Below are 26,077 nucleotides of genomic sequence, written 5' to 3' on the forward strand. Positions count from 1 at the left end.
CAGTCTTTCTCATCCACTGCTTTCAGTACTTCTGGATGAAAGCGCTGTAAATGTCTCTTCAGATTAGAAGCTCTGGTAGGAGCATTTTTATCTTTGCCTGAATATGCACTGATCTTGGCTTCACAGCATTTGTTTTCGTCTGGATCATTTGTCATACACTGACAGGCATAATGTTTTCTATCTTGAGTGATGGTGAAATGTTCAAATACAGCTGATTTAATGTGACGCTTCTTTGACATTCTCAGGTTTTTAATTCTGCATTTACAATCCAAATGACAATTGTTTTTCCTAAAAAATATTTGAGTAACCTTTATAAAATTCATATGAAAGTTCAATTATGAAATATTAATACATTTTTTTTAAAGCTGGAGTCGGTACATTTCTTCCGACTCCAACCAAAACTAACTCCGACTCCACAGCCCTGATTAGCAAGTGAGTAATTCTGCTACATACAGGTGATCTGATCATCGCCTGTATGTAGCAAAGCCGATAGGGTTATGGCAGATTCTAGTCTCCCATTGAAGCATGGCAAAAGTAAACAAAAAAAAAGTTTTTAAAAATATAAAAAAAAGAAATAAAAGTTCAAATTACCCCCCTTTCACCCCATTCAAAATAAAACAACAACAAAATTTAAACATACACATATTTGGTATCGCAGTGTTCAGAATAGTCTTATCTATCAATAAAAGAAAAAGCCTGATCGCTAAACGGCGTAGCGAGAAAAAAAGTCAAAACGCCAGAATTACGTTTTTTTGGTCACCACGACATTGCATTAAAATGCAATAACGGGAGATCAAAAAATCGGATCTGCACCAAAATGGTATCATTAAATGTCAGCTAGGCGCACAAAAAATAAGCCTTCACCCAACCTCAGATCATGAAAAATAGAGATGCTACAGGTATCGGAAAATGGAGCACATTTTTTTTTCTAACAAAGTTTGGATTTTTTTTTAACCACTTAGATAAATAAAGAACCTATATGTTTGGTGTCTATGAACTTGTAATGACCTGCAGAATCATAATGGCAGGTCAGTTTTAGCATTTAGTGAACCTAGTAAAAACCATAACAAAAAAACTACTCTGGGAATGCATTTTTTTGCAATTTCACCACACTTGGATTTTTTTCCTGTTTTCCAGTACACTATACACTATATGTTAAAACTATTGGTGTCTTTCAAAACTACAAGTTGTCCCACAAAAAACAAGCACTCACATGGTCATATTGACTGAAAAATTAAAATGTTATGGCTCTGGGAAGAAGGGGAGCAAAAATGAAAACGCAAAAACAAAAATACCTCCAAGGGATAAAGGGGATACCATACACCATTGGTAGTATTGATGTCATAATTTTGTTAAATTAATAAAAATGCATTTTTTATTTTTGTTTGGATTTGCTTCTGGTCAGCTGCTGTGTCCCTTCACCTGATTGATTCTTTAAGTGCATAACACTTTACTGTTTTTTGGACTCATGAGGTTGATTGAAGATGTCCAACCAAGTTACTCTGGTTCCTAGGAGGGACACACTTTGGTTAATAAAATTGTCAAATTTATCAAAGTTGATAGCAATTTATTCCATGTGTTAAAAAGGTGTTAAATGTAGAATTGCCCTTTCAATTGGTTAACATGCATAGTTAAGTTAATACATAGTTAAAATTGTAGTAAATACTTTCCCTTCCAGGGATTTTCTATGGGGAGAATGCATTTCCTTACTGTCCTTGCTGCCGAATGTTCTGAAGCTGATGTTACAGAATCTTCAAGTCAGTCAGGCATGCCATGAAGAGCTACCTGTGATTGCCCAGCTGCTTCGTCTGCTACTCCAAAATGCGCAGCTAAGAAGTCATATGATGACAAATGCATTTCTTGTACAGCAGACCCTTCAGGATGTTATGGTATGATAATTTACTATATACAAAATGTTTGTGAATGTAAAACCTAAATTATTAGTCATTGCTAGTGATGAGCGAATATACCCTTGCTTGGGTTTTCCCGAGCACGCTCGAGTGGTCTCCGAGTATTTGTAACTGCTCGGAGATTTCGTTTTCCTTGCCTCAGCTGCATGATTTACCGCTGTTAGACAGCTTGATTACATGTGGGGATTCCCTAGCAACCAGGCAACCCCCACATGTACTCAGGCTGGCTAGCAGCTGTAAATCATGCAGCTGTGTAAACAAAAACGAAATCTCCGAGCAGTTACAAATACTCGGAGACCACCGAGCAACGAGTACACTCTCTCATCACTAGTCATTGCTACAGAATAAGTTGTTCCATCTAAACTGTGGTTCATAGGGACGAAACTTGGATTTTCATATTATGGATCCTTAGTGTCAATCTGTGTACACTGTTTTTAACCCCTTTACGACCTCTTCCGTACTAGTACGGTGGAGATCGCTTCCCTCCCTTTTGATGTGGGCTTCTGCGCTGAGCCCACATCTTTCCTAGGACATGTCAGCTGTTCAAAACAGCTGACTTGCCCAAAATAGCTGCGGGTGGAATCGCGATCCAGCTGCGGCTATTAACTAGTTAAACGTGCGCTTCTGGCCATCGAGCCGGAAGTCCTGCCACCGGTGACCCCCATCACGTGCTCGCAAGTCTCTGGATCGCCTGATCTATCAATAAAAAAAAAAGGATTAACCTGATCGCTAAACAGCGTAGCGAGAAAAAGTCAAAACGCCAGAATTACATTTTTTTTTGTCACCGCAACATTGCATTAAAATGCAATAACCGGCGATCAAAAGATCGTATCTGCACCAAAATGGTATCAATAAAAACGTCAGCTCAGCACACAAAAATTAAGCCCCCACCCAACCCAAGATCATGACAAATGGAGGCGTTATTAGTCTCGTAAAATGGCGCAATTTTATTTATTTTTTTTTTTTTTTTTTTAACAAATTTTGGATTTTTTTTCACCACTTAAATAAAAAAGAACCTAGATATTTTTGGTGTCTATGAACTCATAATGGCAGGTCAGTTATAGGATTTGGTGAACATAGTAAAAATAAAATCCAAAAACAGTTTTGTGTAATTGCACTTTGTTTTTGCAATTTCACCGCACAATATGGTAAAACCAGTGGTGTCATTCAAAAGTACTGCTTGCCCTGCAAAAAACAAGCTCTCACATGGCCATATTGGTGGAAAAATAAAAAACGCAAAAAGGATAGGGTCTTGAAGGGGGTTAAATAATGATGTGAGTGTGGAGAGGGGAAATATTGACCTAATAAATCCGATTTTCACAAAAGTCCTAAAAATAGATAAAACCAAATAGAACTCATAAGTCATAAATACTACTTTGTCATTTTTTAAATAAATAAAATATCACATGTCCAGTACACAGAAACTCTTAATGAATGATTATCAAAATTTATATATATATACACCGTGTTCCCAATTATTATGCAAATTTTATTTGTGTCATAAAGATTTAATTGTTTTGTTTTCCAAATATGCTCATGGATGGTTTTGTGTCTCAGGGCTCAATGTATCACTGAAATCAATCTTAAACACATGTGATAATTAGTTTTCCAGGTGATTCTAATTAATGGAAAACTACTTAAAGGGAATCTGTCACCCCAAAAATCGTATATGAGCTAAGGCCACTGGCATCAGGGGCTTATTTACAGCATTCTGTAATGCTGTAGATAAGCCCCCGATGTAACCTGAAAGGTAAGAAAAACAGGTTATATTATACTCACCCAGGGGCGGTCCCGCTGCGGTCGGGTCTGATGGGCGTCGCGGTCCGTGTCTGGCGCCTCCAAACTTCATACTTTGACGTCCTCTTCTTGTCTTCCTGCCTCTAGGTAGCTAGCTGGGCCAGACAGTCTCTGAACTCTAGAACGTAGGGAATGATGAGTGTTCCGGTAAATGCGACATCTCCCTCCAATTGTTCTTTTAGAAGAGTGAGAGGCCCACGTACCTTCTGGCCAAACAAAAAAAAAAAAACACAAAAATTGAGCTTAACTTGCGTTTAACCTCTGCATGTGTACCAACTCATGTTCACATTGGCCACAAAACATTAAAATCTACAAGAGAAAAAAGTAAGCAAAAATTCTGATGTAAAGGTACCGTTACACTAAACGATTTACCAACGATCACGACCAGCTATACGACCTGGCCGTGATCGTTGGTAAGTCGTTGTGTGGTCGCTGGAGAGCTGTCACACAGACAGCATTCCAGCGACCAACGATGCCGAAGTCCCCGGGTAACCAGGGTTAACATCAGGTTACTAAGCACAGGGCCGCGCTTAGTAACCCGATGTTTACCCTGGTTACCAGTGCTAATGTAAAAAAAAAAAAAAACACTACATACTTACATTCCGGTGTCTGTCCCCCGGCGCTGTGCTTTCCTGCACTGACTGTGAGCGCCGGCCGGAATGCACAGCGGTGACGTCACCGCTGTAATCTGCTTTACGGCTGGCCGGCGCTGACAGTGCAGGAAAGCACAGCGCCGGGGGACAGACACCGGAATGTAAGTATGTAGTGTTTGGGTTTTTTTACATTTACACTGGTAAACATCGAGTTACTAAGCGCGGCCCTGCACTTAGTAACCCGATGTTTACCCTGGTTACCAGTGCTAATGTAAAAAAAAACCAAAACACTACATACTTACATTCCGGTGTCTGTCCCCCAGTGCTGTGCTTTCCTGCACTGACTGTGAGCGCCGGCCGGAAAGCACAGCGGTGACGTCACCACTGTAATCTGCTTTACGGCTGGCCGGCGCTGACAGTGCAGGAAAGCACAGCGCCGGGGGACAGACACCGGAATGTAAGTATGTAGTGTTTGGTTTTTTTTACATTTACACTGGTAACCAGGGTAAACATCGGGTTACTAAGCGCGGCCCTGCGCTTAGTAACCCGATGTTTACCCTGGTTACCAGTGAAGACATCGCTGAATCGGCGTCACACACACCGATCCAGCGATGTCTGCAGGAGTCCAGCGACGAAATAAAGTTCTGGACTTTCTGCTCCGACCAACGATGGCACAGCAGGATCCTGATCGCTGCTGCGTGTCAAACTCAACGATATCGCTAGCCAGGACGCTGCAACGTCACAGATCGCTAGCGATATCGTTCAGTGTGAAGGTACCTTAACTAAGTAAAAAAGCAAAAGTGCATTTAAATACTGGCCAAACAGATTGCTCCCCGCTGAGGTCTGGATGTCCTGGTGCTTGAAGGGACTGTAGGCGGATGACTGCTCCCACAAAATGACACTGTAACTCTCCAATGTCATTTCCAAGGAGGATATCTGCAGAAATTCCTCCCATAACTCCAATCCAACACAGTTTTTCTCCAAAACCATAATCCAAACGTACCAAAGCTCGCTGTATATATCTGCGGGCACCCCCCACCAGGACAATGGGAATTCCCGGACCCTGGTGAATTGTTTCGGGTCGAACCAAACGAGGGTCAGCGATAGTCAGGAATGCCCCCATGTCTCTAAATCCTGACACTTTGTATCCATCAATTAAGACATCCTGCAGGTGGCGTTGCCTTTGCTCTGGGTAGGTAAAGGACAAAGGCCGGAGTCCGTACACTCCAGGAGGGGGTATCTATGGTGCCGTTGTCGGTGGTCCACTCTGGTGGGGGTGGTGGTAGCTCTTCCTCAGGCGGGATGGAGTGCACAAGTTGCACTGGACGAGGTGGGGCTCCCTCTGAATCCTTGAGGGACAGCCAGACTGCAAATGTCCAGGTTGCCCACACCCATAACATCTCTCTGTGATACCCCCAGGTCGTGATCGGAACTGTTGGGGCCAAGGATTGTGAGGCGTGATTGTCATCGGTTTGCGACTAGGTGGAAGGGCAGATATAATCAGAGGGGGACGGGGCGTGGGAGTAGGCCATGGTTCATTGTCCAGAAGCCTCCTCCATTGTGGTCAGATAGTAAGGGCTTCATCGGCCAGGGCTGCAGCTCTGTCCACGGTACACGGCGTGCACTGTTGTGAATTCTGCTCTTGGGCTCCCTCCGGTGGTTATAAGTGGTAGCGCTGCTGTCTGTCCTTCACAGCAGTCATCAGGTGTTTCCACTTCGGACTGGGCTATTTAGTCTGGCTTCACCCTTTAGTCAGTGCCAGTTGTTCATTGTTTCTGGAGGATTCACATCCCTTCCTGGTCTCTCCTGCTTGCTGTTCATTTCAACCAAGATAAGTTCTGCTTGTTTTTGCAGCCCACATGTTGTGGGCCTTATTGTTCAGTGCATTTCATGTTTTTTCTTGTCCTGCTTAATCTGTGTAAGGATTTATGCAGCCAAGCTGGAATCTCTGGAGAGGCAGATATACCTTCCATGTCTTTAGTTAGATGTGGAGTTTTTGTATTTTCTGTGGTGGATATTTTCTAGTATTTTAATACTGACCGCATAGTTCTCTGTCCTATCCTTCCTATTTAGCTAGATTGGCCTCCTTTGCTAAATCCTGTTTTCAGTCTGTGTATGCTTTTTTCCTCTCCTCTCACAGTCAATATTTGTGGGGGGCTGTTTATCCTTTGGGGATTTTCTCTGAGGCAAGATAGTTTTCCCTTTTCTATCTATAGGGTTAATTAGTCCTCCGGCTGTGTCGAGGTGTCTAGGATTGGTAGGTACATCCCACGGCTACTTCTAGTTGCGGTGTTAAGTTCAGGGTCTGCAGTCAGTACAGATGCCACCTTCCCAGAGTACGTCTCATGCTGCTCCTAGGCCACCAGATCATAACAGTACAACTGGCCAACAATGAGTTAACCGCATCTCAGAAGAAGGGAAAGAAAGTGCTGCGCCATTTTTTTTTCTGTACTCTGTAGTGTTTTTTTTTCCCTCTTTACCTCTGGGTGGCTCAGGAGTTTGGCGCTGACATGGATGTTCAGGGACTTGCTTCTCGTGTGGATCAACTTGCTGCTAGAGTACAGGGTATTTCTGATTATATCGTTCAGACTCCGATTTTAGAGCCTAGAATTCCAACTCCTGATCTGTTTTTTGGGGACAGGTCCAAATTTTTGAGCTTTAAAAATAACTAAACTGTTTTTTGCTCTGAAGCCCCGTTCCTCTGGTGATCCCATCCAGCAGGTTAAAATTGTCATATCTCTGTTGTGTGGCGATCCTCAGGATTGGGCGTTTTCCCTGGAATCTGGGAATCCGGCCTTGCTTAATGTAGACACCTTTTTTCAGGCGCTTGGGTCATTTTATGATGAACCTAATTCTGTGGATCATGCTGAGAAAACCTTGTTGGCCCTGTGTCAGGGTCAAGAAGCGGCAGAATCGTATTGCCAGAAATTTAGAAAATTGTCTGTGCTGACTAAATGGAATGAGGATGCTTTGGCGGCAATTTTCAGAAAGGGTCTTTCTGAATCCGTTAAAGATGTTATGGTGGGGTTCCCCACGCCTGCTGGTCTGAGTGATTCTATGTCTCTGGCCATTCAAACACTATGGCGTTGTCTTCCGAGCGGAGTCCTGAGCCTATGCAGTGTGATAGGATTGTGTCTAGAGCTGAACGACAAGGATTCAGACGTCAGAATAGGTTGTGTTTTTACTGCGGCGATTCTGCTCATGTTATTTCTGATTGCCCTAAGCGTGCCAAGAGAATCGCTAATTCCGTTACCATCAGTACTGTACAACCTAAATTTCTGTTATCTGTGACCCTGATCTGCTCATTATCGTCATTTTCTGTCATGGCACTTGTGGATTCAGGCGCCGCTTTAAATTTAATGTATTTAGAGTTTGCCAGACGTTGTGGTTTTCCCTCACAGCCTTTGCAGAGTCCTATCCCTTTGAAGGGCATTGATGCTACACCATTGGCTAAAAATAAACCTCAGTTTTGGACACAGCTAACCATGTGCATGGCGCCAGCCCATCAGGAAGATTGTCGTTTTCTGGTGTTGCATAATTTGCATGATGCTATTGTGCTGGGGTTTCCATGGTTACAGGTGCATAATCCGGTGTTGGATTGGAAATCTATGTCTGTGGCTAGTTAGGGTTGTCAGGGGGTTCATGATGACGTTTCTTTGATGTCAATTTCCTCCTCCCCCTCTTCTGAAATTCCTGAGTTTTTGTCAGATTTCCAGGATGTTTTCGATGAGCCCAAATCCAGTTCCCTTCCACCGCATAGGGACTGTGATTGTGCTATTGACTTGATTCCAGGCTGTAAGTTCCCTAAGGGCCGACTCTTCAACCTGTCTGTGCCAGAACATGCCGCCATTCGGAGTTATGTTAAGGAGTCTTTGGAGAAGGGGTATATTCGGCCATCTTCTTCTCCATTGGGAGCAGGTTTTTTTTTGTTGCCAAGAAGGATGGCTCCTTGAGACCCTGTATTGATTATCGCCTCTTGAATAAGATCACGGTCAAATTCCAATACCCTTTGCCTTTGCTTTCTGATTTGTTTGCCAGGATTAAGGGGGCTAGTTGGTTTACTAAGATTGACCTTCGAGGGGCATATAATCTTGTTCGTATTAAGCAGGGTGACGAATGGAAAACTGCGTTTAATACGCCCGAGGGCCATTTTGAATATCTTGTGATGCCATTCGGACTCTCTAATGCTCCATCTGTGTTTCAGTCCTTCATGCATGATATCTTTCGGAATTATCTTGATAAATTCATGATTGTATATTTGGATGATATTTTGATTTTTTCAGATGATTGGGAGTCTCAAGTGAAACAAGTCAGGATGGTATTTCAGATCCTTCGAGATAATGCTTTGTTTGTGAAGGGGTCTAAGTGCCTCTTTGGAGTACAGAAGGTTTCTTTTTTGGGCTTCATTTTTTCTCCCTCATCTATAGAAATGGATCCGGTTAAGGTTTAGGCCATTCATGATTGGATCCAGCCCACATCCGTGAAGAGCCTTCAGAAATTTTTGGGCTTTGCTAATTTTTATCGCCGTTTCATTGCCAACTTCTCCAGTGTGGTTAAACCCCTGACCGATTTGACGAAGAAAGGCGCTGATGTGACGAATTGGTCCTCTGCGGCTGTTTCTGCCTTTCAGGAGCTTAAACGCCGATTTACTTCTGCCCCTGTGTTGCGTCAGCCGGATGTTTCTCTTCCTTTTCAGGTTGAGGTTGATGCTTCTGAGATTGGGGCAGGGGCCGTTTTGTCTTAGAGGAATTTTGATGGTTCCTTGATGAAACCGTGTGCCTTCTTTTCTCAAAAGTTTTCACCTGCGGAACGCAATTACGATGTCGGCAATCGTGAGTTGTTGGCTATGAAGTGGGCATTTGAGGAGTGGCGACATTGGCTTGAGGGGGCCAAGCACCGTATTGTGGTCTTGACCGATCATAAGAATCTGATTTACCTCGAGTCTGCCAAATGGCTGAATCCTAGACAGGCCCGATGGTCCCTGTTTTTCTCCCGTTTTGATTTTGTTGTCTCGTATCTTCCGGGTTCTAAGAATGTTAAGGCTGATGCCCTCTCTATGAGTTTTTTGCCTGATTCCCCTGGGATCCTTGAGCCGGTCGGCATTCTTAAGGAGGGGGTGATTCTTTCTGCCATCTCCCCTGATTTACGACGGGTTCTTCAGGAATTTCAGGCTGATAAACCTGACCGCTGTCCAGTGGGGAAACTGTTTGTTCCTGACAGATGGACTAGCAAAGTGATTTCTGAGGTTCATTGTTCTGTGTTGGCTGGCCATCCTGGGATTTTTGGTACCAGAGATTTCGTTAGTAGGTCCTTTTGGTGGCCTTCTTTGTCACGGGATGTTCGTTCTTTTGTGCAGTCCTGTGGGACTTGTGCGCGGGCCAAGCCTTGCTGTTCCCGCGCTAGTGGGTTGCTCTTGCCTTTGCCAGTCCCTGAGAGGCATTGGACGCATATTTCTATGGATTTTATTTCAGATCTTCCTGTTTCCCAGAGGATGTCGGTTATCTGGGTGATTTTTGACCGGTTTCCTTAGACGGTTCTTTTGGTACCTTTTTCTAAATTGCCGTCCTCTTCTGATTTGGTTCCGTTGTGTTTTCAGCATGTGGTTCGTTTGCATGGCATTCCGGAGAATATTGTGTCCGATAGAGGTTCCCAGTTTGTTTCCAGGTTTTGGCGGGCCTTTTGTGCTAGGCTGGGCATTGATTTGTCTTTTTCTTCCGCATTTCATCCTCAGACAAATGGCCAAACCGAGCGAACTAACCAGACTTTGGAAACTTATTTGGGAACGCTTTGTCTGCCGATCAGGATGATTGGGTGGCTTTCTTGCCATTGGCCGAGTTTGCCCTTAATAATCGGGCTAGTTCTGCTACCTTGGTTTCACCCTTCTTTTGTAATTCTGGGTTTCATCCTCGTTTTTCTTCAGGGCAGGTTGAGCCTTCTGATTGTCCTGGGGTGGACTCTGTGGTTGACAGGTTGCAGCAAATTTGGGCTCATGTTGTGGACAATTTGGTGTTGTCTCAGGAGGAGGCTCAGCGTTTTGCTAACCGTCGTCGGCGTGTGGGTTCCCGGCTTCGGGTTGGGGATTTGGTCTGGTTGTCTTCCCGTCATGTTCCTATGAAGGTTTCTTCTCCTAAGTTCAAGCCTCGGTTTATTGGTCCTTATAGGATTTCTGAGATTATCAATCCAGTGTCTTTTCGTTTGGCCCTTCCAGCCTCTTTTTCCATCCATAATGTTTTTCATAGATCTTTGTTGCGGAAATATGTGGTGCCCGTTGTTCCCTCTCTTGATCCTCCTGCCCCGGTGTTGATTGATGGGGAGTTGGAGTATGTTGTTGAGAAGATCTTGGATTCTCGTTTATCAAGGCGGAGGCTTCAGTATCTTGTCAAGTGGAAGGGTTATGGCCAGGAGGATAATTCTTGGGTTGTTGCCTCCGATGTTCATGCTGACGATTTGGTGCGTGCCTTCCATTTGGCTCGTCCTGATCGGCCTGGGGGCTCTGGTGAGGGTTCGGTGACCCCTCCTCAAGGGGGGGTACTGTTGTGAATTCTGCTCTTGGGCTCCCTCCGGTGGTTATAAGTGGTAGCGCTGCTGTCTGTCCTTCACAGCAGTCATCAGGTGTTTCCACTTCGGACTGGGCTATTTAGTCTGGCTTCACCCTTTAGTCAGTGCCAGTTGTTCATTGTTTCTGGAGGATTCACATCCCTTCCTGTTCTCTCCTGCTTGCTGTTCATTTCAACCAAGATAAGTTCTGCTTGTTTTTGCAGCCCACATGTTGTGGGCCTTATTGTTCAGTGCATTTCATGTTTTTTCTTGTCCAGCTTAATCTGTGTAAGGATTTATGCAGCCAAGCTGGAATCTCTGGAGAGGCAGATATACCCTCCATGTCTTTAGTTAGATGTGGAGTTTTTGTATTTTCTGTGGTGGATATTTTCTAGTATTTTAATACTGACCGCATAGTTCTCTGTCCTATCCTTCCTATTTAGCTAGATTGGCCTCCTTTGCTAAATCCTGTTTTCAGTCTGTGTATGCTTTTTTCCTCTCCTCTCACAGTCAATATTTGTGGGGGGCTGTCTATCCTTTGGGGATTTTCTCTGAGGCAAGATAGTTTTCCCTTTTCTATCTATAGGGTTAATTAGTCCTCCGGCTGTGTCGAGGTGTCTAGGATTGGTAGGTACATCCCACGGCTACTTCTAGTTGCGGTGTTAAGTTCAGGGTCTGCGGTCAGTACAGATACCACCTTCCCAGAGTACGTCTCATGCTGCTCCTAGGCCACCAGATCATAACAGTGCACTCCCGGACCCATTCCCGTACCTCTGTAGGGCACTTGGCAAGAAATTGTTCTATAAGGAACGCCTGTATAACATCTTCCACAGTAAAGGCGTTTTCTGCTTCCATCCATCTCTGACATGCCTGGGACATCTTATGTGCATACATCCTACTGTAAACGTTCACCCCGTGGTGCATGGGAGGTCTTGGAACTTGGCCCTATATGAGTCTGGGGTGATAGCATGGTAATCCAGGATAGTCCGCTTTACAACATTATAATCCTGATTCCGCTGTGAGTCAATGGTTCAGTAAGCCTCCGCCATGCTTCCGTTCAGGAGTCCCACTAACAAACCCATCCAGCCAGAGTGGGGCACCTCCATCACAGCACACTGCTTCTCAAGGTTCTTAAAGAACCCCTCCACATCTCTGGAAGCCTCATCAAATGGCTTAAGCTCTGTACGGGTGATCCGTACAGGCTCCCGGATTGTTGGGTTTACACTCCACATTGCATTACTCCCTCTTTCAAGCTCCATTGCTTCTTGTCTCCCCTGTGCCCGGTGGGCAGCCTTCTCCTTATACTCCTGAGAGACGCCTGGGCCCAGAACCGCCATCTCTTCTTCGTACCACACCAACCACTGGCTTTTTGGGGTGGGGATCCCTGTCTCTCGTGCTTGTCCTTCAGACATCGGGGAGGAGGTGGCTGGGCACCCACTAGTGGGTCAATTAATGTTTCTTTAGTCAGTCCCTGGTAGTTCAAGCCCAGGTCTCTGGCTCTCTCCTGTAAACTGGATACAGTCCAATTTCTGTACTCAATCTGTGGGTGATTCTCCATTGGGTTGCACTCTGTTGATCCCACTGATGCCACCAGTTGTCACGGGGTTCTTCTCCGGTATCACACAATCAACAGAGCAAGGGAATGGTGAACAATCCCAAGACCTTTATTTAGGCAAAAATACGAAAGGTCCATATACGATCCACCACACAAAGGATAAAATAGTCCAGAACCCGAATGCAGTTCAATAACAGGATAAAAGTCCTGGGAGATGATAGTCCAACAATCCAGCAGACAGAGGATAACATAGTCCATATACTTCCCTTCCTCTCTGACGTGCTGTGTTCACACCATCCTCACCACACAGGAACTGACTTCCCAACTCCTGTCCTCCCCAGCCCCCTTCTTATATCCACAAGTAGTCAGACAGGTTGGGGTGGTTTTCAGGCCTCCCAGACCTGACAAAGGTCCCTCGGGAATTAAGGCACTACAGGGGGTCATCAAGAGGCATAGATAGTCAGGCTGCAGACAGTAAGTGAGCTAATTCAATTATCAGCCTTTTGGAATTTAATTGAGACTCTAGACAATATGGGGAATACACGGAATGATACAGGGCAACAAGAAAACACTATGAAAATCAGTAAAATAGAAATATACACAAAATGATACCCACATAACATATCACACCATCTCTGCCTCTTCCGACCATTTGACCATTACTGATTTCATCCCCTTAAGTAGGTCAGTCAGGGGAGCGGCAATCATGGCGAAGTTTGGGATGATCCTCCTGTAGTATCCCACGATCCCCAGGAAGGCTCAAACTTGCTTTTTAGATAGAGGTCTCGGCCATTTTTGGATTGCCTCCAATTAAAACCCCTAATCATTAATCTTACCTCTCCCCACTACGTATCCCAGGTATTTTGCTTTTTCTTTCCCCAAGGCACACGCTAAAGGTAACAATATTGTCCAGGTATGCCGCGACTTATTGCTTATGGGGTGAAAGAATTCTATCCAAAGCTCTCTGGAAGGTCTCCGGGCCCCCTGCAGTCCCAACGGCATCTGGACATATTGGAAGCACCCATTCGGCGTAGAAAACTGAAAACGCAGTCTTCTCCTTGGCTCCCTGTGCCATGGGGATCTGCCAATAACCCTTCTTCAAATCCAAGGTGGTTATGTACCTTGCGGGCCCAAGTCTCTCAATCAGCTCATCGATACGTGGCATGGGACATGCTTCGAACTTGGAGACCTCATTCAACTTCCGATAGTCATTGCAGAACCTCCATTCCCCATCGGGCTTTGGGACCAGGACAATCGGGCTTGACCATCCACTCTTAGATTCTTTAATGATCCCGAGTTTCAACATATGCTCCACCTCTTTGTAGATCACTTCTCAGCGGGCCTCCGGAATCTGATAGGGCTTCACGTTTACACGCACATGTGGCTCCGTCAGAACTTCGTGTTCTATGACATTTATGCATCCCGGCAATTCTGAGAATAAGTCCCTGTTCTTCTGGAGCAACTCCCGGCACTTCTGTTTTTTGGGCCTTCGACAGCATCTCCTCTATGGTGACACCTCCAACCTCACCTTGTGGCTGGCCCAGCAAGCACGGAGTTTCAGCAGGCTCTCTGTCTTGCCATGTCTTGATGAGGTTCATATGGTAGACCTGATTTGGTTTCCATCTTCCTGGTTGATGAATCTTATAGTTTACATCACCAAACTTCACCACCCCATACGGCCCTTGCCATTTGGCCGAAAACTTGCTCTCCACAGTAGGAATTGGCACAAGGATTCAGTCTCCTGGATAGAGCTGCCTTACTCTGCTGCATCAGTACTGTGGGCTGTGACTTTGGCTTCCCAGGTTTCCTTGGCTATATCCAGGAGACCTTGTGGATGTCGGCCATACAGAAGTTCGCATGGCGAAAACCCCTTAGAGGCTTGTGGAACCTCATGGATGAAGAACAGATACGGTAAGAGACAGTCCTTGTATCTACCGTCCTTTTCCATGGCATTCCTTATCATGCTCTTCAGCGTTTTATTAACCCCTTCATGACCCAGCCTATTTTGACCTTAATGACCTGGCCATTTTTTGCAATTCTGACCAGTGTCCCTTTATGAGGTAATAACTCAGGAACGCTTCAACGGATCCTAGCGATTCTGAGATAGTTTTTTCGTGACATATTGGGCTTCATGTTAGTGGTAAATTTAGGTCGATAATTGCTGAATTTATTTGTGAAGAAAAAGGAAATTTGGCAAAAATTTGAAAATTTAGCAATTTTCACATTTTGAATTTTTATTCTGTTAAACCAGAGAGTTATGTGACACAAAATAGTTAATAAATAACATTTCCCACATGTCTACTTTACATCAGCACAATTTTGGAAACAAATTTTTTTTTGCTAGGAAGTTATAAGGGTTAAAATTTGACCAGTGAGTTTTCATTTTTACAACAAAATTTACAAAACCATTTTTTTTAGGGACCACCTCACATTTGAAGTCAGTTTGAGGGTTCTATATGGCTGAAAATACCCAAAAGTGACACCATTCTAAAAACTGCACCCCTCAAGGTGCTCAAAACCACATTCAAGAAGTTTATTAACCCTTCAGGTGTTTCACAGCAGCAGAAGCAACATGGAAGGAAAAAATGAACATTTAACTTTGTAGTCACAAAAATGATCTTTTCGCAACAATTTTTTTATTTTCCCAAGCGTAAAAGGAGAAACTGGACCATGAACGTTGTTATCCAATTTGTCCTAAGTACGCTGATACCTCATATGTAGGGGTAAACCACTGTTTGGGCGCACGGCAGGGCTCGGAAGGGAAGGAGCGCCATTTGACTTTTTGAATGAAAAATTGGCTCCAATTGACACCATGTCGCGTTTGGAGAGCACCTGTGTGCCTAAACATTGGAGCTTCCCCACAAGTGACCCCATTTTGGAAACTAGACCCCCCAAGGAACTTATCTAGAAGCATAGTGAGCACTTTAAACCCTCAGGTGCTTCACAAATTGATCCGTAAAAATGAAAAAGTACTTTTTTTTCACACAAAATTTCTTTTAGCCTCAATTTTTTCATTTTCACATGGGCAACAGGATAAAATGGATCCTAAAATTTTTGGGGCAATTTCTCCTGAGTACGCCGATACCTCATATGTGGGGGTAAACCACTATTTGGGTGCACGGCAAGGCTCGGAAGGGAAGGCGCGCCATTTGACTTTTTGAATGGAAAATTAGCTCCAATCGTTAGCGGACACCATGTCGCGTTTGGAGAGCCCCTGTGTGCCTAAACATTGGAGCTCCCCTACAAGTGACCCCATTTTGGAAACTAGACCCCCCAAGGAACTTATCTAGATGCATAGTGAGCACTTAAAACCCCCAGGTGCTTCACAGAAGTTTATAACGCAGAGCCACGAAAATAAAAAATTATTTTTCTTTCCTCAAAAATGATTTTTAGCCCAGAATTTTTTATTTTCCCAAGGGTAATAGGAGAAATTGGACCCCAAATGTTGTCCAGTTTGTCCTGAGTACGATGATACCCCATATGTGGGGGTAAACCACTGTTTGGGCGCACGGCAGGGCTCGGAAGGGAAGGCACGCCATTTGGCTTTTTGAATGGAAAATTAGCTTCAATCATTAGCGGACACCATGTCGCGTTTGGAGAGCCCCTGTGTGCCTAAACATTGGAGCTCCCGCACAAGTGACCCCATTTTGGAAACTAGACCTCCCAAGGAACTAATCTAGATGTGTGGTGAGCACTTTAAACCCCCAAGTGCTTCACAGAAGTTTATAACGCAGAGCCATGAAAATAAAAAATAATTTTTCTTTTCTCAAAAATGATTTTTTAGCCCACAATTTTTTATTTTCCCAAGGGTAACAGGAGAAATTGGACCCCAAAAGTTGTTGTCCAGTTTCTCTTGAGTACGCTGATACCCCATATGTGGGGGTAAACCACTGTTTGGGCACATGCCGGGGCTCGGAAGGGAAGTAGTGACGATTTGGAATGCAGACTTTGATGGAATGGTCTGCGGGCATCATGTTAAGTTTGCAGAGCCCCTGATGTGCCTAAACAGTAGAGTAGAAACCCCCCACAAGTGACCCCATTTTGGAAGCTAGACCCCCCCAAGGAACTTATCTAGATGTGTGGTGAGCACGTTCAACCCCCAAGTGCTTCACAGAAGTTTACAACGCAGAGCCGTGAAAATAAAAAATCATTTTTCTGTCCTCAATAAAGATGTTTTAGCAAGCAATTTTTTATTTTCACAAGGGTAACAGGAGAAATTGGACCCCAATATTTGTTGCCCAGTTTGTTGTGAGTACGCTGATACCCCATATGTGGGGGTAAACCACTGTTTGGGCGCACGTCAGGGCTTGGAAGGGAAGTAGTGACATTTGAAATGCAGACTTTGATGGAATGGTCTGCAGGCGTCACGTTGCATTTGCAGAGCCCCTGATGTGCCTAAACAGTAGAAACACCCCACAAGTGACCCCATTTTGGAAACTATACCCCCCAGGGAACTTATCTAGATATGTGGTGAGCACTTTCAACCCCCAAGTGCTTCACATAAGTTTATAACGCAGAGCCGTGAAAATAAAAAATAATTGTTCTTTCCTCAAAAATTATGTTTTAGCAAGTAATTTTTTATTTTCGCAAGGGTAACAGGAGAAATTGGACCCCAATAGTTATTGCCCAGTTTGTCCTGAGTACCCCATATGTGGGGGTAAACCACTGTTTGGGCGCACGTCGGGGCTTGGAAGGGAGGGAGCACCATTTGACTATTTGAACGCAAGACTGGCTGGAATCATTGGTGGCACCATGTTGCGTTTGGAGACCCCTTGATGTGCCTAAACAGTGGAAACCCCTCAATTCTAACTTCAACACTAACCCCAACACACCCCTAACCCTAATCCCAACTGTAGCCATAACCCTAATCACAACCCTAACCCCAACACACCCCTAACCACAACCCTAACCCCAACACACCCGTAACCCTAATCCCAACCCTAATCACAACTGTAACCCCAACACACCCCTAACCCTATCCTTAACCCTAACCACAAGCCTAATCTTAACCCTAATTCCAAACCCTAACTCTAATTCCAACCCTAACCCTAAGGCTATGTGCCCACTTTGCGGATTCGTGTGAGATTTTTCCGCACCATTTTTGAAAAATCCGCAGGTAAAAGGCACTGCTTTTTACCTGCGGATTTACAGCGGATTTCCAATGTTTTTTGTGCGGATTTCACCTGCGGATTCCTATTGAGGAACAGGTGTAAAACGCTGCGGAATCCGCACAAAATTGACATGCTGCGGAAAATACAACACAGCGTTTCCGCACGGTATTTTCCGCACCATGGGCACATAGGATTTGGTTTTCCATAGGTGTACATGGTACTGTAAACCTGATGGAAAACTGCTACGAATTCGCAGTGGCCAATCCGCTGCGGATCCGCGGCCAATCCGCTGCGGATCCGCGGCCAATCCGCTGCGGATTCGCAGCCAAATCTGCACTATGTGCACATGCCCTAACCCTAACCCTACCCCTAACCCTAGTTCTAACCCTAACCCTAGTAGAAAAAGAAAAAAAAATATTTTATTTATTTTTATTATTGTCCCTACCTATGGGGGTGATAAAGGGGGGGTCATTTACTATTTTTTTTATTTTGATCACTGTGATAGGCTATATCGCAGTGATCAAAATATATCTGAAACGAATCTGCCAACCGGCAGATTCGTCGGGCGCACTGCGGATGCGCTCGCCATTTTGGAAGATGGCGGCGCCCATGGAGAAGCCGGTCGGACACCGGGAGGCCCGGTAAGTATGAGGGGGGTGATCGGATCACGGGGGGGGGACCGGAGCACAGGGGCAGCGGACAGGACGACAGGGGGAGCAGACAGGACCACTTAGGGGGGCGGACCACATAACGGAGGACTGGGGAGGAGATCGGTGGGTGTAGGGGGGTACAGATTAGGTTTTCCAGCCATGGCCGATGATATTGCAGCATCGGCCATGACTGGATTGTAATATTTCACCGTTTTTTTGGGTGAAATATTACAAATCGCTCTGATTGGCAGTTTCACTTTCAACAGCCAATCAGAGCGATCGTAGCCACGAGGGGGTGAAGCCACCCCCCCTGGGCTGAAGCACCACTCCCCATGTCCCTGCAGATCGGGTGAAATTGGAGTTAACCCTTTCACCCGATCTGCAGGGACGCGATCCCTCCATGACGCATACGCTGCATCACAGGTCGGATTGGCACCGACTTTCATGACGCAGCGTATGCGTCAAAGGTCGGGAAGGGGTTAAACCTTTCGACATGGCTATCTGTCTGAAGATGGTACACTGAAGTCCTCAACTGGGAGATTTACAGGACCTTGCATAACTCCCTCATCACCTTACTCATAAAAGGTGTTCCCTGGTCGGTCAGGATCTCCTTTGGCAAACCTGTTCGGGAAAAATATGGACCAACTTGCGGGCTATACTCTTTGAGGAGAAGTTTCTCAGGGGAATAGCCTCAGGATAGCATGTGGCATAGTCCAGGATGACCAATATGTATTGATGCCCATGAGCAGATTTCACCAGGGGACCGAGCGAGTCCAAAGTAATTCTCTCAAACGGTACTTCAATAATGGGCAAAGACACGAGGGGACTTTGAAAGTGAGAGGCAGGGGCGGTTAACTGACACATAGGGCAGGACCTGCAATAATTTACAATTTACCAGTGACACCCGGGCAAATAGAACCTCTGCACAATCCATTCTCGCATTTTTTTCCACTACCAGATGTCCCGTCCCCCCCCCCCCCCCCCCCCCAAGATGTGTGAATGGGCCATATCCAACACCTTCCATCTATAGGGCCCTGGCACTGTTAGCTGTTCCACCAGCTCCTCCCTCACTTTCGTGACCAGAAACAACAACTCCCCACTCATCATAAAATAGAGTAACCCCATTTATGACGGTGACATTATTAAAGGCTTCTCTTAGAATCAGATCCCTATGTTGAGCAGACCCAAAATTCTCACTGGTCACCCCTAACTCCGGAATGTCAGACTCAGGGGACACTCTTCATCCCCCACAAGGACAGAAAAGGGAAACCCATCTTCCTCAGGATGTGGTGATACCTTATTAGGTTTCACTGGTTCCCTATATGCGCCAGCAAACTCGGAACCCTTCCCCCACAGACCCCAAAATAAACAAAAGTCCCAGCCTATAATAATAGGGTGTAACAACTCCTGAACAACGCTGACATCATGGGACTCAGTACCTTAGCATCACCATGAATGCACTGCACGCCGACTTTTTTTTCAGTGGGAGCGGAAGGGTGGCCCTCACAAGGGTCACTAGACTCCTGGAGTCTATCAGTACCATTACATCCCACCCATTCACCTTCACGGGATACGCTTGAGGCCCCTCGCTGGGTGGGCCATTCACACTGCAGGCCGAATATACATAATATGAACATTGGTGTCCTGTGCTGCAGTCCATCTGCCCAGTGTCAGGGGACAACAGATGGCTATATGTCCTGGGCCGTGGCATCTCCAGCAAACAATATCACCCGTAGGGACCTTGGGTACCACCTCCCCTGCTCCTTTGGACCTTGGACTCCCCACCCCCTTTTGGGCCTCCGCCACCTGTTGGGACCCCAGTATGGAGTGGGCTGCCTTCCCACAAAACCTTCAACCACCTAGTATCTTTCGACCAGTTCATCGGCGTTCCGGGGATAACCCTGGACAACCCAAGTCTGTACGGGCCTCGGCAGGGAGTGCGCAAACCGGTCCATCACCATATGTTCTACTATCTTCGCAGGCGTAGAGGACTCTGGCTGCAGCCACTTTTGGACCAGGTGCAGCAATGCCAAACATTTGGGAGCAAGGTGGTGTGTCCCGCTTATACGCCCAATGGTGAAGCCACTGTGCCCTGAGAGTCATTGTCACCCCCCAAGCATGCAAGAATTTCAGTTTTTAGCTTGCCATACTCTTTGGCGTGCTGCAAATCTAAATCATAGTACACCTTCTGGGGTTCTCTCGTCAAGTATGATGCCAGTACCTCTTCCCACTTCTCTGGCGGGAGTTTCTTCCTCTCCGCGACCTTTTCATACACCGTCAGGATAGCTTCTACACCACCCCTGGAGTCATTTTCTGCAAAGCCCCTCTTACTGCCTTTCGGATGTGGGTGTCATCAGCTGAACTTGGGGTTGGGGCACTTGTCCTGCCTTGGATGGTGGTTGCCAGAAGCTGCATCTGCTGCTGCTGGATCTGCTGTAACAACAGCCTGTTGGTCTCTTGCTGTTGCTTCTACGACTGGACCAGGTGTTTCAGCAGGTCCGCCATTTTGTCTGGCGATGCTTGCTGGCTTGCGACAGACTTAACCCAGGACATGCAATCCTTCCTGTAGTGTCACACGTCTCTGCTGGGAACGCTGCCCGCACGTCTAATACCACTTGTAAGGTTTTACTCACTCAGCTGCAGGTTGAGGTAAGCACAGGATGGAGTTTTCATAAAATGTTCCGTCAGGTTTATTCGCTCCAAATCCTTCTGCGGCACGAAATGAAAACAAACAGAGAAACAAACAGTTCATATAGCACTGCGTGTCCGCCGGCTCAGGTCAGTGTCTTAGCAAACACACACTGGAGGCCTCCAGTCACAGACCCCTGGGCCAAACAGCAGTCTCCTTTATATAGGCTGTAACCACACCCACAGGTGAGGTATGTGGCTAGCCAGACCCGCCCATCTCTCATAGCTACCCGCAACCCAGTCACAGGTGCTGCAAACGAACCTCTTAGTGCTTACGTGCACTAAAGGAAATACTCTGGGTTACATCACAGTGAGCAGTGACACATACCTCTCATCGACTATGCGGCCATTAGCCTCATTTCAACCTGTTAGGTCTATGTGTTCAATATGTTATATCCTCAGTTTATGGTGATCTGATATTATGTGCTCTTTAGCAGTCCCAATTGTCTTTCCTTTTTGCTCATACCTCATATGCTCAAGACACTTTGATATCAGCATGTTATTTTAGGGAGTTTACCGTGTCTCTCTTACATGTCATTTTCAACTTACTTAAGCCCTTCACCTCAGGCCTTTTTCCGTTTTTGCATTTGTTTTTTGCTCCCCTTCTTCCCAGAGCCATAACTTTTTTTATTTTTTCGACAATGTGGCCATGTGAGGGCTTGTTTTTTGCCAGACGATTTGTACCTTCGAACGACACCATTGGTTTTTCCATAAAGGGTACTGTCAAACGAGAAAAAATTCCACAATTTGTTTTTTTTTTGTTTTTATAGAATAGCAAAGAGGTAAAATATAACTTTTATTTAGTTATGCATATAAAAAAAATTGTCAATAAACCTCAGAAATAAGTGTTCATGTGCTATTAATGTGTAAATAAATGGACGCATCTTTCGTTTCCAAAAAAAGTGTGAGGGTTGACTTACTCAATTAGGCTTTCATTCTTGTTTTTGAATGAGTAAGTTCCAATGATCTTACCACTCTACATACACCTTTGGATTGATATATTTACCAGTGGTTTCCCTATAGAAGTTAACAGGTCTGTATTTTATGCTTATACAATCAATGCTCAATGACAACTATGCATCTCCAACCTGAGAAATCAATGAGGAAACAGCTGCACATTCATGTGCTACACCAGAGAACCACTTTTATGCCCATTATGGACAGCCAGACAGTATTTGACCTTGAATCCCTATCAAAAAGATTGCAGCAATTGTAGAGTGCATGTATATTACATAGATTGACCCATACATAGCCAAGTCAAAATAGCAATAAATGGAACTCTCTCACCGGGTATAAAGGGGGGTTTAATTATTCCCACACTTCTCCCTTTTTATCATCCGATGGAGGTCGTAGCCATAGCCTCCCTCCTGACGTGTATAAGCCGAGATTTTCAGCCCATTTTTTTAGGCTGAAAATGTCCCTCTCGGCTTATACTCAAGTCATTATACAAGGGGGAGCGGCGGCTGTCACATACTCCCCTGCTCCCGGCGAGGTCCCTGCATCTCCGATGGTCTCCGGGCGCTGACAGCTTCTTTCTGTGTTCAGCAGTCACGTGATACCACTCATTACAGTAATGAATATGGACGCAACTCCACTCCCATAAGGGTGGAGCCTCATTCATTACTGTAATGAGCGGTACCAGTGACCGCTCAAAGCTGGAAGAGCTGCCGGCCCCAGAGAGTCCATCAGAGAAGCTGCCAGGGACCGCGCCGGGAGCAGGTGAGTATAATGGAGAGGGGGAGCACGGAGATATTCACCTGTCCCCGTTCCGCCGCCGGGTGCCGTTTCATCTTTCGCGTCATCTAGCTGTGACGCTCAGGTCAGAGGGCGCGATGACATGGTTAGTGCATGCCCTCTGCCGGAGTGTCAATGCAGAGGATGCGGAATACGGACCGGCAGTGGAACGGGGAAAGGTGACTATAGAATGTGCCGGGGGCCTGAGCGATGAGAGGTGAGTATGTCTGCAGCATTATATGGGGCAAATGTCTGTATGGAGCATCTTATGGGGCCATAATCAACATTTGTGCAGCATTATATGGGGCAAATGTCTGTATGGAGAATCTTATGGGGCCATAATCAACATTTGTGCAGCACTGTATGGGGCAAATGTGTCTATGGAGCATCTTATGGGGCCATAATCAACATTTGCACAATTGTATGGCGCAAATGTCTGTATGGAGCATCTTATGGGGCCATAATCAGCATTTGTGCAGCATTATATGGGGCATATTTTAACCCCTTTCTGCCATTGGACGTACTATTCCGTCCATGTGGGGTGGGCCCTAATTCCCAAGGACTGAATAGTACGTCCAGCACGATCGGCCACGCTCACGGGGGGAGTGCGGCCGATCGAGGCCGGGTGTCAGCTGCCTATCGCAGCTGACATCCGGCACTATGTGCCAGGAGCGGTCACGGACCGCCCCCGGCACATTAACCCCCGGCACACCGCGATCAAACCTGATCGCGGTGTGCCGACGGTACAGGGAAGCATCGCTCAGGGGGTGGGCTCCCTGCGGGCTTCCCTGAGACCCCCGGAGCAACGCGATGTGATTGCGTTGCTGCGAGGGTCTCTTACCTCCTATCCCTGCAGGCCCCGGATCCAAAATGGCCGCGGGGCTGCATCCGGGTCCTGCAGGGATTACTTCCGGGTGCCGTGCAGGCGCTGGTAAGCCTGCACGGCTGTATGTCAGATCAGTGATCTGACAGAGTGCTGTGCAAACTGTTGCATCATCGATCTGTGATGTCCCCCCGGGACAAAGTAAAAAAGTAAAAAAAAAAAATTCCCACATGTGATTAAAAAATAGAAGAAAAAAAATTCCTAAATAAAGAAAAAAAATATATATTATTCCCATAAATACATTTCTTTATCTAAATAAAAAAACAATCAAACAATAAAAGTACACATATTTAGTATCGCCGCGTCCGTAACGACCCCACCTATAAAACTATATCACTAGTTAACCCCTTCAGTCAGGGGCTGGCTGGCAATTTTCAGCCTGGGGGGCAATCACAAGGCAGTGGCCCTCGAGTTGCGGTGGCCCTCCTTTTCCCTGCTTATATCTGGCCACTGCATTAGGGTATGTGCACACGTCAGGATTTCTTGCAGAAATTTCCTGAAGAAAACCGGAAATTTTCTGCAAGAAATCCGCATTTTTTTTTTTTGCGTTTTTTTCCCGTTTTTTTTGCGTCTTTTTTAGCATTTTGCAAGCGTAATTAGCTTGCAGAATGCTAAAGTTTTCCAAGCGATCTGTAGCATCACTTGGAAAACTGACTGACAGGTTGGTCACACTTGTCAAACATAGTGTTTGACAAGTGTGACCAACTTTTTACTATAGATGCAGCTTATGCAGCATCAATAGTAAAAGATAGAATGTTTAAAAATAATAAAAAAAATTAAAAATGGTTATACTCACCCTCTGCAGACAGCCGATATCCTCAGCGGCGTCCGTTCCTAGATGGTGTGGTTCAGGACCTTCAATGACGTCGCGGTCACGTGAGCGGTCACATGACTGGTCTCGCGACCAATCACAAGACAACGACGTCATCGCAGGTCCTGAACCACACCATCTAAAGGAACCAAAGCGGCAGCATGCAGCGGTGAGAGGCGGGAACACTCCGGGGGCCATCGAAGGTGAGTATATGACTATTTTTTACTTTAATTCTTTTTTTTTGACCAATTATATGGTGCCCAGTCCGTGGAGGAGAGTCTCCTCTCCTCCACCCTGGGTACCAACTGCATATAATCTGCTTACTTCCCGCATGGTGTGCACAGCCCTGTGCGGGAAGTAAGCAGATCAATGCACTCCTAGGTGTGCGGAATCCCCGCAATTCCGCATTTTTAATGAACATGTTTTTTTCCGCAATGCGATTTTTTTCGCGGAAAAAAATGCAACATTTGCACAAAAAATGCGGAATACACTGTAAGTAATAGGAGGCATATGTTAGCGTTTTTTTCGCGTTTTTATCACGTTTTTATAGCGAAAAAATGTGAAAAAAACGCGAAAAATACTGAACGTGTGCACATGGCCTTAAAGTAGCAGAGATAACAGGCTTTAAAAACAAGCTGGTACACAGATATGGGAACTGAACGGAGCTTGCAGCATAGATATAGGAGCAGAATCGAGCTTACTCCAGAGATATGGGAACAGAACAGAGCTTACTACAGAGATATGTGAGCAGAACAGAGCTTACTACAGAGATATGAGAGCAGAACAGAGCTTACTATAGAGATATGGGAGCAGAACCGAACTTACTAGATTCAGAGGTATGGGAGCCGAACCGAGCTTACTGCAAAGATATGGGAGCAGAACCGAGCTTACTAGAGAGATATGGGAGCAGAACCGAGCTTACTGCAAGGATATGGGAGCAGAACCGAGCTTACTGCAGAGATATGGGAGCAGAACAGGGCTTACTACAGAGATATGGCAGCAGAAACGAGCTTACTACAGAGATAAGGGAGCAGAACCAAGCTTACTACAGAGATAGGGGAACAGAACCGAGCTTACTACAGAGATATGGGAGCAGAACCGAGCTTAGTGCAGAGAAATGGGAGCAGAACCAAGCTTGCTGCAGAGATATGGGAACAGAATCGAGCTTACTACAGAGATATGGGAGCAGAACCAAACTTACTACAGAGATATGGGAGCAGACCCTAGCATACTACAGAGATAAGGGAGCAGAACCGAGCTTACTAGAGAGATAAGGGATCAGAACCGAGCTTACTACAGAGATATGGGAGCAGAACCGAGCTTACTGCAGAGATATGGGAGCAGAACCGAGCTTACTACAGAGATAAGGTAGCAGAACCGAGCTTAATATGTCTACTACATGGAACCAAGTCTGCTACATAGAAACTGGAGCAGAACTGAGATTATGACATACATACAGTACCATAATCTAGATTACTACATTGATAGAGTACCAGAACCAAGCTTACTGCTCAGATATGGTGCCATAACGGAGCTTACTTACAAACATACACACAACAATACAGCTACACAGTGCCTAGTGTTATGATCTGGTGGCTTAAGAGCAGCATGGGACGTACTCTGGAGAAGGTGGTACCTGTACTGACCGCAGACCCTGAACCTAACACCGCAACTAGAAGTAGCCGTGGAATGTACCTAGCGCTCCCTAGACATCTCGACACAGCCGGAGGACTAATTACCCCTAGAGATAGAAAAGGGAAAACTATCTTGCCTCAGAGAATATCCCCAAAGAACAGGCAGCCCCCCAC

General features: G+C 45.6%; 1 protein-coding gene across 3 annotated transcripts in view; it reads left to right on the plus strand.

Annotated features, from left to right (window-relative positions):
* Window positions 1-26,077, plus strand: part of TEX10 (testis expressed 10) — a 1,074,503-nt gene that overhangs the window by 937,326 nt on the left and 111,100 nt on the right. For 2 of the 3 annotated variants that reach the window (XM_077269470.1, XM_077269472.1), the window contains one exon: window positions 1,679-1,889. The exons of the other annotated variant lie outside the window; for it this stretch is intronic. In XM_077269470.1, the coding sequence (XP_077125585.1) occupies window positions 1,679-1,889 (211 nt within the window). The remainder of the gene's footprint in view (window positions 1-1,678; window positions 1,890-26,077) is intronic. 3 annotated transcript variants of the gene reach the window in all.

The sequence above is a fragment of the Ranitomeya variabilis genome, chromosome 6, assembly GCF_051348905.1.
Source record: "Ranitomeya variabilis isolate aRanVar5 chromosome 6, aRanVar5.hap1, whole genome shotgun sequence".
NCBI classification, from domain to species: Eukaryota; Metazoa; Chordata; class Amphibia; order Anura; family Dendrobatidae; genus Ranitomeya; species Ranitomeya variabilis.